The 14,401-nt window shown below is 39.8% G+C and overlaps 1 protein-coding gene across 2 annotated transcripts in view; it reads left to right on the top strand.

The window, feature by feature from the left end:
* LOC116501389 (guanine nucleotide-binding protein G(q) subunit alpha-like) overlaps positions 1-14,401 on the top strand; it is a 136,927-nt gene that overhangs the window by 20,359 nt on the left and 102,167 nt on the right. For both annotated transcript variants that reach the window (XM_032206914.1, XM_032206913.1), the window contains one exon: positions 3,315-3,499. In XM_032206914.1, the coding sequence (XP_032062805.1) occupies positions 3,315-3,499 (185 nt within the window). The remainder of the gene's footprint in view (positions 1-3,314; positions 3,500-14,401) is intronic.

Below are 14,401 nucleotides of genomic sequence, written 5' to 3'. Positions count from 1 at the left end.
TGATGTGCCAGGCCATCGAATCCACACAGTCCAATAAACTCGATTGTCCTTTTCCTTCCCCTGGCTGGAGGCAGGGCCCCCCCTAATCCTGGTTAGAAACTTCTTAATTTCTGTGTTTGAAGGACCGCCTGCTGGAAGTTGGAGCAGCAAACTTTTCAGAGAATCCCTTTTTCCTGATTGTTTTCTTTTGCAACTCACATACCCGTGCCTCTAGGGTTGTGGTAGATTTTCTATCCCATTTTCTCATGTCCTCTCCATGGTCTCATAAGTAAAACCACAGGGTGGCACTGGGTGTATAGCCACTATATCGTCTTCCTTGTGCTGATGAACGCTTACCCCTGATGGCTGAGACACTGGTTTGTATAGGTGCGGAGGAAAATAATCTCTCTTCAAGTTGGTGGAACATTTCAGACAATTTCTTTAAAGTATTGTCTTTTAGTTGGTGGACATTGGCTTGTTCAGGTGGGGAGGAAGGTAAATTCTCTTTAAGTTGGTGGAACTCTTCAGAAAATTTCTCCACAGCTGAGACGCAGGCCTGTAAGGAAGAGGAGAAACTGTCTTCGTACTGCCATGTTGCAGGAAGAACGGCCGAAAATATGACAGACACCAGTATGGTCAGATCATGTCCTCCATTATTACCCAAATAGCCTGATTTTATAGCACATTTAATAGGGGTGGATAGTGTTTCACACAAGATTATTGGTCAAAAGCATTCAGACAAACAACTGCAAGAAAACAACCCCACCTGCAAGAAAACAACCCCCTTGTGATTAGCAGTCACGTAGATCTTGTCCTTGAAGCCAGCTGCTGGCAACAATATTTTTTAATTCCTTGGTTGGGCAATGTGGGAACATTGTCATGGGAACTTCTCGTAGTCGTCCTGGTAGCTTGGTTTGCTCAGCTGCAGCAAGTCATGGCCTCCTTGCTGTTTCAAAAATCCCTCAACACTGCCAGAGTTGTTTAGCCACTTCATCCACTGTGGGTTCCTCATCTTCTTTCCAGGCCATTATTGCCAATGAGCTGGCATATGATGATGGTGCACTCCGTACAAACTTCTGCCACATGGGTTGTGTACACCTGACTTCATCTGGATCTGTGGATGTTTGTCCGAGGTCTGGATCCTCATAAATCACCTCCCGTACGGCTAATTCTCTCAGGTACTGGATTCCCTTCTCCATATAGTGGTCCATTTGCCTGGTAGGCATACAAGTTCTTCTTGAAGGGATATCTTTCCCTCACAGCTGAGAGGAGACGCCTCCAGAGGCTGTGAGATTGTGCTCCATCTGCAATTGCTTTGTCAATGCCTGCGTCTCTAGCAAGGGATCTCAGCCACCTGGCTTCCCTGCCCTCTAATTCCACACAATTGGCTGCAGTGTCCCAGCACCAGAGCAGCCAGCTGACAAGCTGCTCACCTATACAACGACCAAAATCTTTTTGTACATCTCATAGCTCACGCTGGTATAGGTTTCGGGTAGTTACTGTTGATTTTTCGGCATCCTCATCTTCCTCCTCCTGAACCCCTGATGGCCCAGCATCGTCTTCTCTATACCTAGACTTAGCAGAAGACTCTCTGCGTTCTAAACGACCTGAATCTCTATACCATTTTTTCACCTTCTCTATAGGGGCAGCTTGCACTGCTACAGCTCGTTTCTCTGACCCAGCTACAGGGTCTGCCACAGGGGTTGGAATACCCTCTGCAGGGTTAACTTGCACTGCTACAGTTTGTTTCTCTGACCCAGCCTCAGAAGCTGGAGTGGCTGCAGGAGCTGGAACTGGTGTGGCTGCAGGGTCCATTGTAGGGGTTGGAGTGCCCGTTGGGTCTGTCACAGGACTTGGAGTGGCCACAGGGTCTGTCACTAGGTTGATAGTAGTATTGATTGCAGCTCGATAGCCATGGACCAGACCCCAGCATGCTACAGTGATTTCTGTCACTTTGGAACTGCCAGAGTCATGACTCCCTTTTTTCAAGAATTCTCCCAGTTTTTCAGGATTTTGCAGTTGTTCAGGGGTGAATTTCCAAAACACTGGAGGTGCCCACTGCTCTAGAAACCCGCCCATATCCTCCCACACTCTCTGCCACTCACAACTAGCCCGCCTCAGGACAGATCTCTGGATGATATTCCTAAGTAGTTGTTTAACCTTAAACAAAACCTGAAGAGCATTCAGGAGACATAACAATAAGACCATGCTGGTCTGGGTATCCCAAGGATATTCAACATCTTGGAAAACTATTGTAACAAGCTGGGAGGATAAGAGGGTGGTGAAGGAGAAAGGGGGAGTGAACGAATAAGAAAAAACATCTTCCCCTTTCCCCTCCACAGATTGGCTCCCTGGCAAAAAAAGGCAATAGGTGTAATTGTTATTAGTTTCCGAGATACTTTTTACAAAGTATAGAGTCGACGACAGTGCTGAGTACAAATACCAAGTTAGAGTCATGACCAGAAATTTCATCGTCTCATAAGCCACTGTTACAACACATAGTACCATAACGATCTTAAACCAGGGCCAGGAGAGAATAAACAACATGACAGAGAGTACATACGGAAAGTAACGTGCTATAATACTCAATTTGGAAAACAGGTGCAGCAGACTTGAGATTAAAGCAATCAGTATTATGACTAGCAACTATTAAGCAGGTCTAATACTTATACCAATTTTAGTTTAACACACTCTGGTCAGATATGTCATTATCTCAACCCTTTGAGCCCCACGTTGGGCGCCAAAAAGGACTGTCGTGATTTAACCCGGCCGGCAGCTAAACACCACACAGCCGTTCACTCACCCTCCCCAATCCTTCTCTGGAATGGGGGAGAGAAACAGGAAAGTGAAGCCTGTGAGTTGAGATAAAGACAGTTTATTAAGACAGGAAAATAATAATAACAATAGTAATCATAACAATAATGATGATAATAGTACTACTAATAACAATGTGTATGAAACAAGTGATGCACAATGCAATTGCTCACCACCCACTGACCGATGCCCAGCCTATCCCCGAGCAGTCCGGCCCTCCTCCCCCCTGCTAGCTACCTGTATATATTGTTTAGCATGATGTCAGATGGTATGGAATACCTCCTTTGTCTAGTTTGGGTCAGCTGCTCTGGGTCTGTCCCCTCCCAGCTCTTGGGACCAGGACATTTGGTTGTTATTATAGTACTGTTGTTTTGATGTTTAACTGGTCCTTGTAGTTACCATGAAAGCAATGTAACCACTTGACAATGTTCTGTCCTGCACTGAACAAGCTGTCCACTTTGTGCAGAAAAGTCATCTGTTTGTCCAGTGGCTGAAGTATATTCTTCTTATTTTTCTTGCAGGCACAGGAGAGAGTGGCAAAAGCACATTCATCAAACAGATGAGAATCATCCACGGATCAGGTTACTCTGATGAAGACAAAAGGGGCTTTACAAAATTGGTGTACCAGAATATATTTACAGCAATGCAGGCCATGATCAGAGCCATGGATACCCTCAAAATACCATACAAATATGAACATAATAAGGTGAGATTTTTGTTTATTTCCATAGCTGAAGCTTCTCCTCTTTTATCTTTAGGAAGCGTACTGAAGGTCTCTAAAAATTATACATCGTGTACAAATTATATTCTACCTAAAATTTAGAAGAAAAGGGCTTCTTCCAGTCCTGCCTCTACTTCTCTGCCATTTGCACTGCTCTGACAGCACAGAGGTGCTGCTCTTAAAAAGATATCTGGGGGTGGGAGGGTTGTCATATCAAGAGGGTTAAGAGGTTAAGAGCAGTCTGGCATTTTCCTGTGACTTTAGTCACCTCTTTTCTGTTCCTCCTTGTCCATGTCTGGGCCAGAGCACAGTTAAGACATTCTTCTGGTTTGTACCAGTACTATTTAAGACTTTCCATTAATATTATGTGGGGAAAAATCAAATTTATTAGAAAAATAGGTGGGGATATCTTGTTGAGTGTGAGTACATTATGAAATAAAACTTTTGACACAAGGCCTTAGAATAAGCCAATTCTTTTGAAAGTGATGATATTGCTGAAATTTAGAAAAAGAAAATACCTTTAAAGCATTTTGTAAGTTTTATCTTTGGTTAGCCTGACTTCGTTCACTTTTTTTAAATATTAGCTTTCTAAAAGAAAGATGAATGACATGTTTTAAATTTTCAATGAAAGAGGGTGAAGCACTTCATACAAGTGATATTTTTTTGCATGGGGAGGCAAAGGATTACATGGCTGTATCTCCCGTTCCTTTCCATTGGGGTGCTCTGTCTTTGAGAACAGTTCCTGAGAACTGGTCCTGATATTTACTACTGACTCTTACTGCTGACTCTCAGTAACTTTGTCAGATTAAGATCTCTTATGAGTTAAAGGCTTGCCTTTCTTTGAATCTTGTGAAAGGAGATTTAATGATTATTTAGTAATCCTGGATGAAAATTATACTTGTAAATTATTTTATTATTTGCTTAAATATCAGAAGCTATCAAAAAGCACGGAAATTGGCAATAAGGAAGTAAGCTTCTGTTAACTAGGACAAGCAAGATGAAAAAAGTATGTTGATAGAAGTTGTGGTTTTATCTTGCTGGGCAGCTGAACTCTACTACAACCTCCTCAGAAGAAGAGGGGGAGCAGAGAGTATGCTGGGAAGAGAAAAAAAAAAAAAGTTTCATGGATTGAGATAAGGATAGAATCATAGAATCATTAAGGTTGGAAAAGACCTCCAAGATCATCTGGTCCAACCATTACCCTATTACCAATGTTACCAACTAAACCATGTCCTTAAGCACCACATCCAGCTTTTCCTTAAACACCCCCAGGGACAGTGACGCCACCACTTCCCTGGGCAACCTGTTCCAATGCCTGAAATTAAACAGAAAAGGAAGAGGGAAAAAACAAGCAAATGCCGTGCAGAAGCACAATGAGAGAAATAAAATATTCTCTACTTCCCATCAACAAGCGATGTTCAGCTACATCCCGGAAAGCAGGCTATCAATATGCATAGCGGTTGTTTGGGAAGACATATGTCTTTATAATGAGAGCCCTCTCTACACCCCCCTTCCTTCCCCTTTCCCACCTTTTATTGCTGAGTCTGACATCATATGGTATGGAATGTCCCTTTGGTTGGTTTAGGTCATCTGCCCTGGTGGTGTCTCCTCCCCACTTCTTGCCCACTCCCAGCCTACTGTCTCTGGGGGAGTTTAGGGGGATTCTTGATGCTGTGCCAGCATTGCTCAACAATAGACAAAACATTGGTGTGATACCAAAGCTGTTCTAATCACAAGTGCATGGGCCACTGCAGGGAAAGTTAACTCCATCCCAGCCAGACCCAGTACAGAAGTCTTTTGTGTTTACATATATGAAATTTAATTATTAGAATTGATCTGCAGTATATGTTTGAAGGGTTCTTATTTAGAAGTAGGAAAAGTGAAGTTTATTATCAGGTGAAGGCTTAGTTTCTCCATTTGTGTCCACCAAAGTCATTGCAGCTGATTACCACATTGTGATGTAATGGTATGGTAACCAAAGAATCTTGCAGGAGCCTGGGTTTATACAGTGGCAAGTTAGGCAGGTCCTGTCAAAATCAATATTGGTAACTTTCTTTAATGTGTTTTTGGGGTTTCTGAGCTTATGAAAATGTTTGGAAATTTTGAAAAATTTGTCCTAAATAGAATGTTGATCTGAACCTCCTAATCTGATTGTATTCTTGAGCTGTCTGATTTCCCCTTGCCCCTCAGAAATCAAAATCAAATGTATAACTCATATAACTAGTATTAAAAAGGAAATTGCATTTGTATGTGTATTTCAGCTCCATATTTTACTGTACATAAAGCACTGAATTTCCTATCAAACTGACTTTAAATGTTAATTGATTGTGAAGCGCACATTTTTCTTCTGTATTGGTATTGACCATCTCTTTGCTGTACTATATGGAAGTCCATTATAAATCCTTGTATTATGCTACAGTGTATATATTCTATAGTTATTATTTAAATTGAGTGTTGAATTTATATAGAATATTTTTATATAGTTGAAGTGAATGTTAGATGCGGCATATCTGTATACATGTGACCAGACCTTTCTAGTTATAGCTGTTCACTTTTTATATATAAAAATAACTTTCTTGAAAGTGAGAAAGTCTATCTTTGTGCTCAGCTACTTCACAAACATTCCCATCAGTTCTAATAGGGCTATGTGTGGAGTAAAGTGCCAAAGCTGACAGGTTCTAGATGAAGTTCCTTTATAAACTCAGCGGGATTTTTTTAATTCAGGGGAATTAAAAAATACAAACTTTTTTTTTTTTTTTTTTTTTTTTCATTGAAAACAAACTCATTAGCCTTGCAGCCTAGAAAACACAGGAAGGACGCTTCCTATGAAATTGAATCTCATATCAAGAAATTCAGTCTCTGGAAATAATATCTCAAATTTTGAGTAACAGCATATTCTTAGCACAGTACTTGTTTTGCACAATAGCTTAGAGACCTACAGCTCAAGCTGCTACTTATATTGCTGTGCCTAAAGAAATGGGAGCGAAGTGACCCTTTTATCAAATTCAAAAAGTTCAGTTAAGTAGGCAGTTGGGATCTTTGTACAGTGTAAAACAATGACATCTAGGCTGGATTATTTTAATATCAGCATAGGAAGAAGCAAGTTTTAAGTTAAGGCAGTTAGTTCTTCCAGTATTGTGTTGGCTTCATAGTCACCAATATAATTAAATCAGTGAACTCTGAAATGCTTTGTCCTATATTATGACAATCTAAGTTCTTTGAAAGATTTATTATCAGAACAGTGAAAGTCAATTGAGAAACGTAAATGTTAGCATTTAAATTGTAATGTCTGATTACTGATGGTAGGGCACTGTATCACATAAAACATTTCTTTTGTTAACTGCAGAATGTGAGCTCTATTGAGGTTTAAGATAACAGGTGAGGGTGATCTCTTCTCTAAGGAAATGGTGGCTTATGAATTGGTTTTTTTAGTTTCCTTTTGAGTAAACGTTACTGTGTTTTCATTATTTTTTAAATATAAATTGTGAAGTTTTTATATGCATATTGAATTTTGGAGAAGCAGTTTATAAAATATAGAAAAGCCTTAGGGTGTTCTTTGTGTTTCTCAAAATTGCCTGTCTGCAAAATTTTTGTGAGTGTACAGTAGTAACTCATGTGCAAGAACTAACATTCGCATACACATTTTTTAAAACCATCTTTTTAGAATTTTGACCTGTGTATCTATGTTTCTGTCAGTCCACCCAAGTTAATTAATACTAAATGAAGAAAACCATTAACTAATTATTTTTTTAACTTTTGACTTAACTTTGGTGTAATATCTCCATTCTTGGAGATATTCAAAAGCCACCTGGACACAGTCCTGGGCAACTGGTTCTAGGTGACCCTGCTTGAGCAGGGGGATTGGACCAGATGACCTCCAAAGGTCCCTTCCATCCTTATCCATTCTGTGATTCTGACATTCCCAGTGTTGTCCATAGTGGCTTAGAAGCCATTGTTCTAGGTAATGTAGTCCCCATTTCTCCTGTTCTATCTTTTTTCATGTCTAATATTACTGAAGGATGTGTGTTTTGTTTTGTTTTGTTTTTTCTCTCCTGTTGTTACAAAAGTTCTACTAAATAAATTACTCCTGTACTAAAGAACTACTACCAGTTTTACCCCTTATTGTTTCTTTTCAGTGTAATTTCCAGAACACAGTTGCCTCTTCTTAAAGACTGTCTGGAGGTTGTCATTCATTAATGGTTAACAGGCAGGAAATCTTAATTGAATATGATGCCAAGAATTTCCTGTGAGTCTTCTTAAATATTCATAACAAGTTACCCAATGTGAGTAAGCTACAAGAACAGAGAAACTTAATACATAAAATCAACTCTTAGTGTAGACAAAGAAGTTTGCTCTAAGTTTCAAAGAGTAGTTCCACTGATGAAGTTGTTTCTGTATTTAAGCCTATTCCTTATAGGGAATGTTTAATAATGAAAATAAGCAAGTATGGGAAAATGCTTTTAAAGTCCAAAATCTTACTGATGCTCTCTTCAAGGCCAAGTTTACTTTGTTGATAGCTTTTTTTTTCCCCCAAGTCAGATGAATCTATTGTAACAAACAGACCAAAGTAAGATACTAGGAGCAGGTATGGAATCAGATTACATAAATCTCAACTGAACAGTTTTGAGTTTTAAATGTTTTGGATCTCTTCAGTGACATTTGATGTTCAGCAAACATAAGTTGGAGAAAGAACCTCCCTCATACCTCACCTGATATGCAAATAATGTGAAGGACTGAATACCAAGCAGCAGTGTGCTAATTGTGTGTGAGATCCATTGACTCAGGTGATGTAGTATGTATGGTAGTTATTGTCTTTTTTGAAAGAAGGATATTATGAGGATGTTGAAATGAAATGCTTCTAAAAAATAGCTTATTGGTTTGGAACACACATAATAAAGTGCCTCTTCAAGTAGATGGAGAAATCTGAACTGTGCCATCTGCACAAACAGTAGTATTCTTCAGTGTCTCATACTTAAAGAGAGCTTAAAAGCAGGTTGCAGGAAAAAGGGATTTATACTAGTCATGTTAGTTAGTATTCAGCACATCCTAGTACTCTCAGATGTCTTACTCCAGACACATAAAAATAAATAAAAATTACCTAGTAAATAGAAGTTTTGCAGACTGTTAAATGCTTTGAATAATGTGAAGCTTCTGATGCAATTTTTGGGCAAGAAATAGAATACCTAAAAGCCAGCCAACGTGGAAGACAGCATAGTAAGATTTCAAGTATCATAATCAATTAACTTTTATTCAGATAAAGGAATTAAAGATGACTTTTTTTTTTCAGGAGCCTTGTTTGACGTGAGGTAAAACCTGGCTCCCCAATAGCTTTACATTTCCTCCCATGATGACGTTCATCAAAGATCTTTAGGGGCTCCAATAAAGCCATGAACAATTTCTTCCTCAGTGCTTCATAAAGAATGTTGGTAAGGACTTCCACAATCCTAAATAGATCTCAGTCTGTCCCCAACTGGTTTTCTTCTATTTTAAGTCTCCTTCTGTCAGTCATTTACTCCTCTGATGCCCAGCTTGCCTATCTCCAGTCTTTATACATTTAACCTTATAAAGTCCTTATCTATTTACCTGTGACCTTACCATATTGTCCTACTCTACTGTTTTTGTTTTCCATTATATTTGAATCAAACTTTAAAAAAATAATCTTTTTATAAATGTGTTAACTTATATTCTGTCCTCCTCCTACCATTTCACTCATTTGTTTACCCCTTATTTAGAGCAGAGATTTCTTGCATTTGTCAATATTACTCCAATGAATTTGTAAATTACTTGTTTCCTCTATTATGTTCTGCATTACTATTTCATATGTTATTCCAACAGAATTGACTTTTAGATTTTTTTCTAAGTGTAGGAAAATGATTACGTATCAGAGATAGGTAGGTTAGCAAGGTTGCTTGAAATGCTAAGAATATCTGTATTTTTAAGAAACATATCAATAAACAAGCAAATATTCTTCAAATTCCCAGTAAAATTATATGTAATTTCACCTATATGAAAAGAGAAGACTGTCTCAGCCTTCAGTTATTTAACCTTACTTAAATTTTCACATTTTAGAAACAGCTGCAAGAACAAAAAATTCGATGAATTAATCACATTTAGGTTCATGCATGTGTTAACATTTAATTCTGAAAGGAGTAGGACTTTGATTATGGAGCATGTATGACAGATACAGAATACTGTAGACATAAATTTGAAAACTCAGTGTTAGCAGTGCATTTTTGCTTATTTTTTTTTAAATATAACTTTTTGTTGATTAACTGCCTTTTGCTAACAGGAAGTGGTAAGTCATATACAAAATCATGTGTATGGGGTGTGATGTCTATGTTTTATCTTTTTACTGCTTCTGGTAGTGGGGAGAATGGGTGGTAGAAATGTTTGCTTACAGATTCTTGTAGATTTTGAGATCTTCCATGCAGTAGTTAAAGGACCATGACTATAGGAAGATGTTTTTAGCATTTTTTTTTCTTTCTTATTATAAGTATTCTTTCTCTTTTACTTCAGATCTGTTTTTCACATAGTTATTTTGTTTAGAAAGCATATTGTGTGTCTGTGTCGTGGTTCCGCTCGAGTGGGCAGCCGAGCTCGACCACAGCCGCTCTCTCACTCCCCCTCCTCAAAGAGGAATGGGGTGAAAATATGTGAAAAGGGCTCAAGGGTTGAGATAAGGACAAGAAAATCACGCAATAATTATTGTAACGGGCAAAACAGACTCGGCATAAGGAGATAGTAAGATTTATTGCCTATTACTAACAAGCGAGAGAAGTGAGAAAACAAAGGAAAAAAAAAAAAAAAAAAGCACCTTCCCCCCCATCCACCCTCTTCCACCTCCTTCCCCCGAGCGGCGCAGGGGAATGGGGAATAGGGGTTATGGTCAGTCTACAGCACTTCTTCTCTGCCGCTCCTTCTCGGTCACTCTCGTCCCCTGTGCTGTGGGGTCCCACCCACAGGATGCAGTCCTTGATGAACTGATCCGGCGTGGGCTTCCCACAGGCAGCAGCTCTTCCAGAACTGCTCCAGATATGGGTCCGTACCACGGGGTCCATCCCTCAGGAGAAAACTGCTCCAACCTGGCTCCCCCACGGGCAGCAGCTCCTGCCAGGTCACCTGCTGCTGCGTGGTCTCCTCTCCACGGGCTACAGGTCTGGCCCGGAATCTGCTCCGGCAGGGGTCTTCCACAGGCGGCAGCCTCCATCGGTGCAGGGCCACCTGCTCCACCGTGGTCTCCTCCATGGGCTGCAGCATGGAACCCTGCTCCACCGTGGTACTCCATGGGCTGCAGGGGGACATCCTGCTTCACCATGGTCCTCACCACAGGCCGCAGGGGACTTCTGCTCCGGCGCCTGGAGCACCTCTCCCCCTCCTTCTACACTGACCTTGGCACTTGCAAGGCTGTTTTCTCACTCCCTTCACTCTCCCGGCTGCTGTGTGGCGCAGCATTTTTTTCCGTCTTAAATATGCTCTCACAGAGGCGCAAAACAACATCGCTTCTGGCTCAGCTCTGGAAAACAATGGGGCCCTTCCCAAACATGGGGCAGCTTCTAGATCTTTCTCACAGAAACCACCCCTATAGCCCCCTGCTACCAAAACCTTGCCAGGTAAACCCACTACAGTCTGAAAGGAAACATTCATGTAAACATGCTTTCTGACAATAAAAATGTGAAATGCTCACAGAGCAACTTCTGTATGTGTTAGAAGTCTGGAGTTTATTTTAAGGTAATGAAGGAGGTTTCACACAGAAAATGATTCTGACTTTTCCTTTATTAGCAGCAACTACATAATTATATAGGTATTTATATTACGTATAATATTTAATATACAAATATAGCTATACTTCGTTAGAGTAAAATATTTGTTAACACTAATAGCTTCCTAATTAGTTCATTCATTAATGCAAGATAAGTATTTAGATTGATCTCTGAAATAATTTTAGATTTAAATATTTTCTTAAAATTCCTCAGAAACTTTAAGAAAGTATTTCCTATGCACAGTAAGCATTTTGGGGGGAAACTGACCGATCCAATTATGTTCCATTTATGTTATATGAAATGACTAAAAACTCTTCAGTATCATGTCTTCTTTATTCATTTCTACTAACTCACAAGATTTTCTTGAAATAAGATTTACTGCCATGAATTAAGAAATCATCAGCTAAAATAGCTCTTATTATACAGTTCAGCTTTGGTTTAGAAAATTGGCTATTGTTAAGCAAAAGAGTTGTGTTTAAGAAACAATAACAAAAATCCACAACTGTTTTTATCAAGTGTTTGTTTTTATTATAATTATTGTTTTGTTTTTATAGTGCGATGCTTTGCCTGATATCTGTATGCACATAATTACTTTGATTGTCTGCTTTCTTTGAAAGTTCTCTTGCATTTTTTTTGTCCTTGATCAAAGTCTGAATATTAGAGTTGATCACATATTCACACTATATAAGTCCAATCACATGCCTAACTGTTTTCAATTAGTGAAAACAGTTGCCTAACTGTTTTTAGTTAGTTTTAAGTGATTATACAAAAGTGAGGCATGAGACAAAGGTCCAGTGTTTTATTTATGGAAAAGGAGTATGGCAAAGGAGTATGGCAAAGGACAAAGTATGACATTATCAGTGTTTGTTTTAATTTCCTATTGACAATATTATTTTCCAGAATCAAAACACAAAACCTCTGTTGCATGCCTCAACTTTGGCCACAAAATATATACATTTTGATTGTTTTCTATAGATTATTTAATATTATGGTGGGCCTGTGATATTGGATAAGTAGAAAATGATGTTATGATCAGGTCACTTTTATGAACACTCTTCAGTATAACAAAACAGAGCTACATATTGTGTTAAAAGGGTAACAAAGACAGGGAGTTGCTTTGAATACCCTCTTACACTTCTTTAATTCTCATTTGTCTCTCAGTTTCTCAGCTCTTAATCCCTATTGTACATGAGAGTTCAAGAGATGTATGCCTTGTCTGGGGCAAGTAATACTGTGGAAAAGCTGTTACAATTAAGGGGGTATGTCTCATGATAATTATTTTTTTTCAGGTTGATGACTTTCCATTTTTCTTCATGTAACCAACAGGGTAGAGTTAAAATTTGGAACATTTTTTAGTTAACCTGGTAAGCTAACTTGTAGATAGAGTGTTAACAATAGACTGCATGTATGTTTGGCAAATTTGCTGTTTTTCTTGAAAATTTTCAAAATGTAAATGTAAATTATGTGCCAATCTTTTTATGTTCCTCTATTCTTAGATATATTTTTTTAATAAACTATGACCAGTTGTGGTGGTTCTACGCTGCTATGCAGCTGAACTCCAGCACAACCGCTCTCTCACTCAGGGAGAAAATATGATGGAAAGGAGTCAAGGGTTAATATAAGGACAAGGAGATCACTCAACAATTATTGTCACAGGCAAAACAGACTCAGAACAGGAAGATTAATGTAATTAATTGCCTATGACTAGCAGACCAGAACAGTGATAAACTAAAAGCAAATGAAAAACACCTTCACCCCCATCCACCCTCTTCTACATCCTCCCCCCTGAGTGGCACAGGGGAACAGGGAATGGGGGTTGCAGTCAGTCCATAACACTTCATCTCTGCCACTCATTCACAATCACTCTCTTCCCCTGCTCCAACATGGGGTCCCTCCCATGGGATACAGTCCTTCCCGAACTGATCCGACGTGGGCTTCGCACAGGCAGCAGCTCTTCAAGATCTGCTCCAAATATGGGTCCGTACTATGGGGTCCATCCATCAGGAGCACACTGCTCCAACCTGGGTCCCCCATAGGTGGCAGCTCCTGCCAGATCACCTGCTCCTGCATGGGCTCCTCTCCAGGGGCTGCAGGTTCAGTCTGGAGTCTGCTCTGGTGGGGGCTCTCCATAGGCCACAGCCTCCTTCAGGTCAGATCCACCTGCTCCATCATGGTCTCCTTCACAGGCTGTAGCATGAAAATCTGCTCCACCGTGGTACACCATGGGCTGCAGGGGTCAACCTGCTCCACCATGGCCCTCTCCACAGGCTGCAGGGGAACATCAGCTCCAGTGCCTGGAGTACCTCCTCGCCCTCCTTCTTCAATGACCTTGGTGTCTGCAGGGCTGTTTCTCACTCCTCACTCTCCCAGCTGCTGTTGTGCAGCAGTTTTTTCCCTTTCTTAAATATGCTCGCACAGAGACACAACCAACATCGCTCATTGGCTTGGCTCTGGCCAGCAGCAAGTCCCTTTTGGAGCTGGCTGAAAATGGCTCTTATCTAACAGGGTGGCAGCTTCTGAATTCTCACAGAGGCCACCCCTGCAGTCCCCTGCTACCATAACCTTGCCACATAAACCTAATACACCAATTATTTGAGAACCTATGCTTTCTGTATTTGTTGTTGGTAGTACAAGCAGACAAATGAGTCCTCTTGGCATGTGTATTTGTTCCTTGTATCTTGCCTACAGTCCTTATATAGCTATTTTTTGGACCAGCGAACCAAGTGCTGTCAATTATATAGGATGTACAAAAAAATAACTGTCTGTCACTGGAGTATTAAAAGTCTTGGGTACATTTGCTTCCCTTCTGGACTCCAGTACAGCCATATTTGGAAGAAGAATGGGAACATGCCACAGAGTAAGATGTATTAACACAGCAGTTGTGTAACCCTGGTGAATCCCATTGTGCTCTTTGTGGTTCCAGTTGTACCACTTCACGGATATTTTAATGTTTGTATTACTATTTATCAAAAAAAAAAAAAAAAAACACAAACAAAACAAAACAAAACATAGCTATCAAAAATATTGCCACTGGATTTTGTTTGGTCATATTTTCTTTTCTAGTCCATATCTATATCTACAGAGGCTTTATTGGGTATTTCGTAGAAGAGCACCATCTTGACCTTGG

The sequence above is a fragment of the Aythya fuligula genome, chromosome W (genome assembly GCF_009819795.1).
Source record: "Aythya fuligula isolate bAytFul2 chromosome W, bAytFul2.pri, whole genome shotgun sequence".
In the NCBI taxonomy this organism is placed as follows: domain Eukaryota; kingdom Metazoa; phylum Chordata; class Aves; order Anseriformes; family Anatidae; genus Aythya; species Aythya fuligula.
This window is presented reverse-complemented; position numbering and strand designations above follow the sequence as displayed.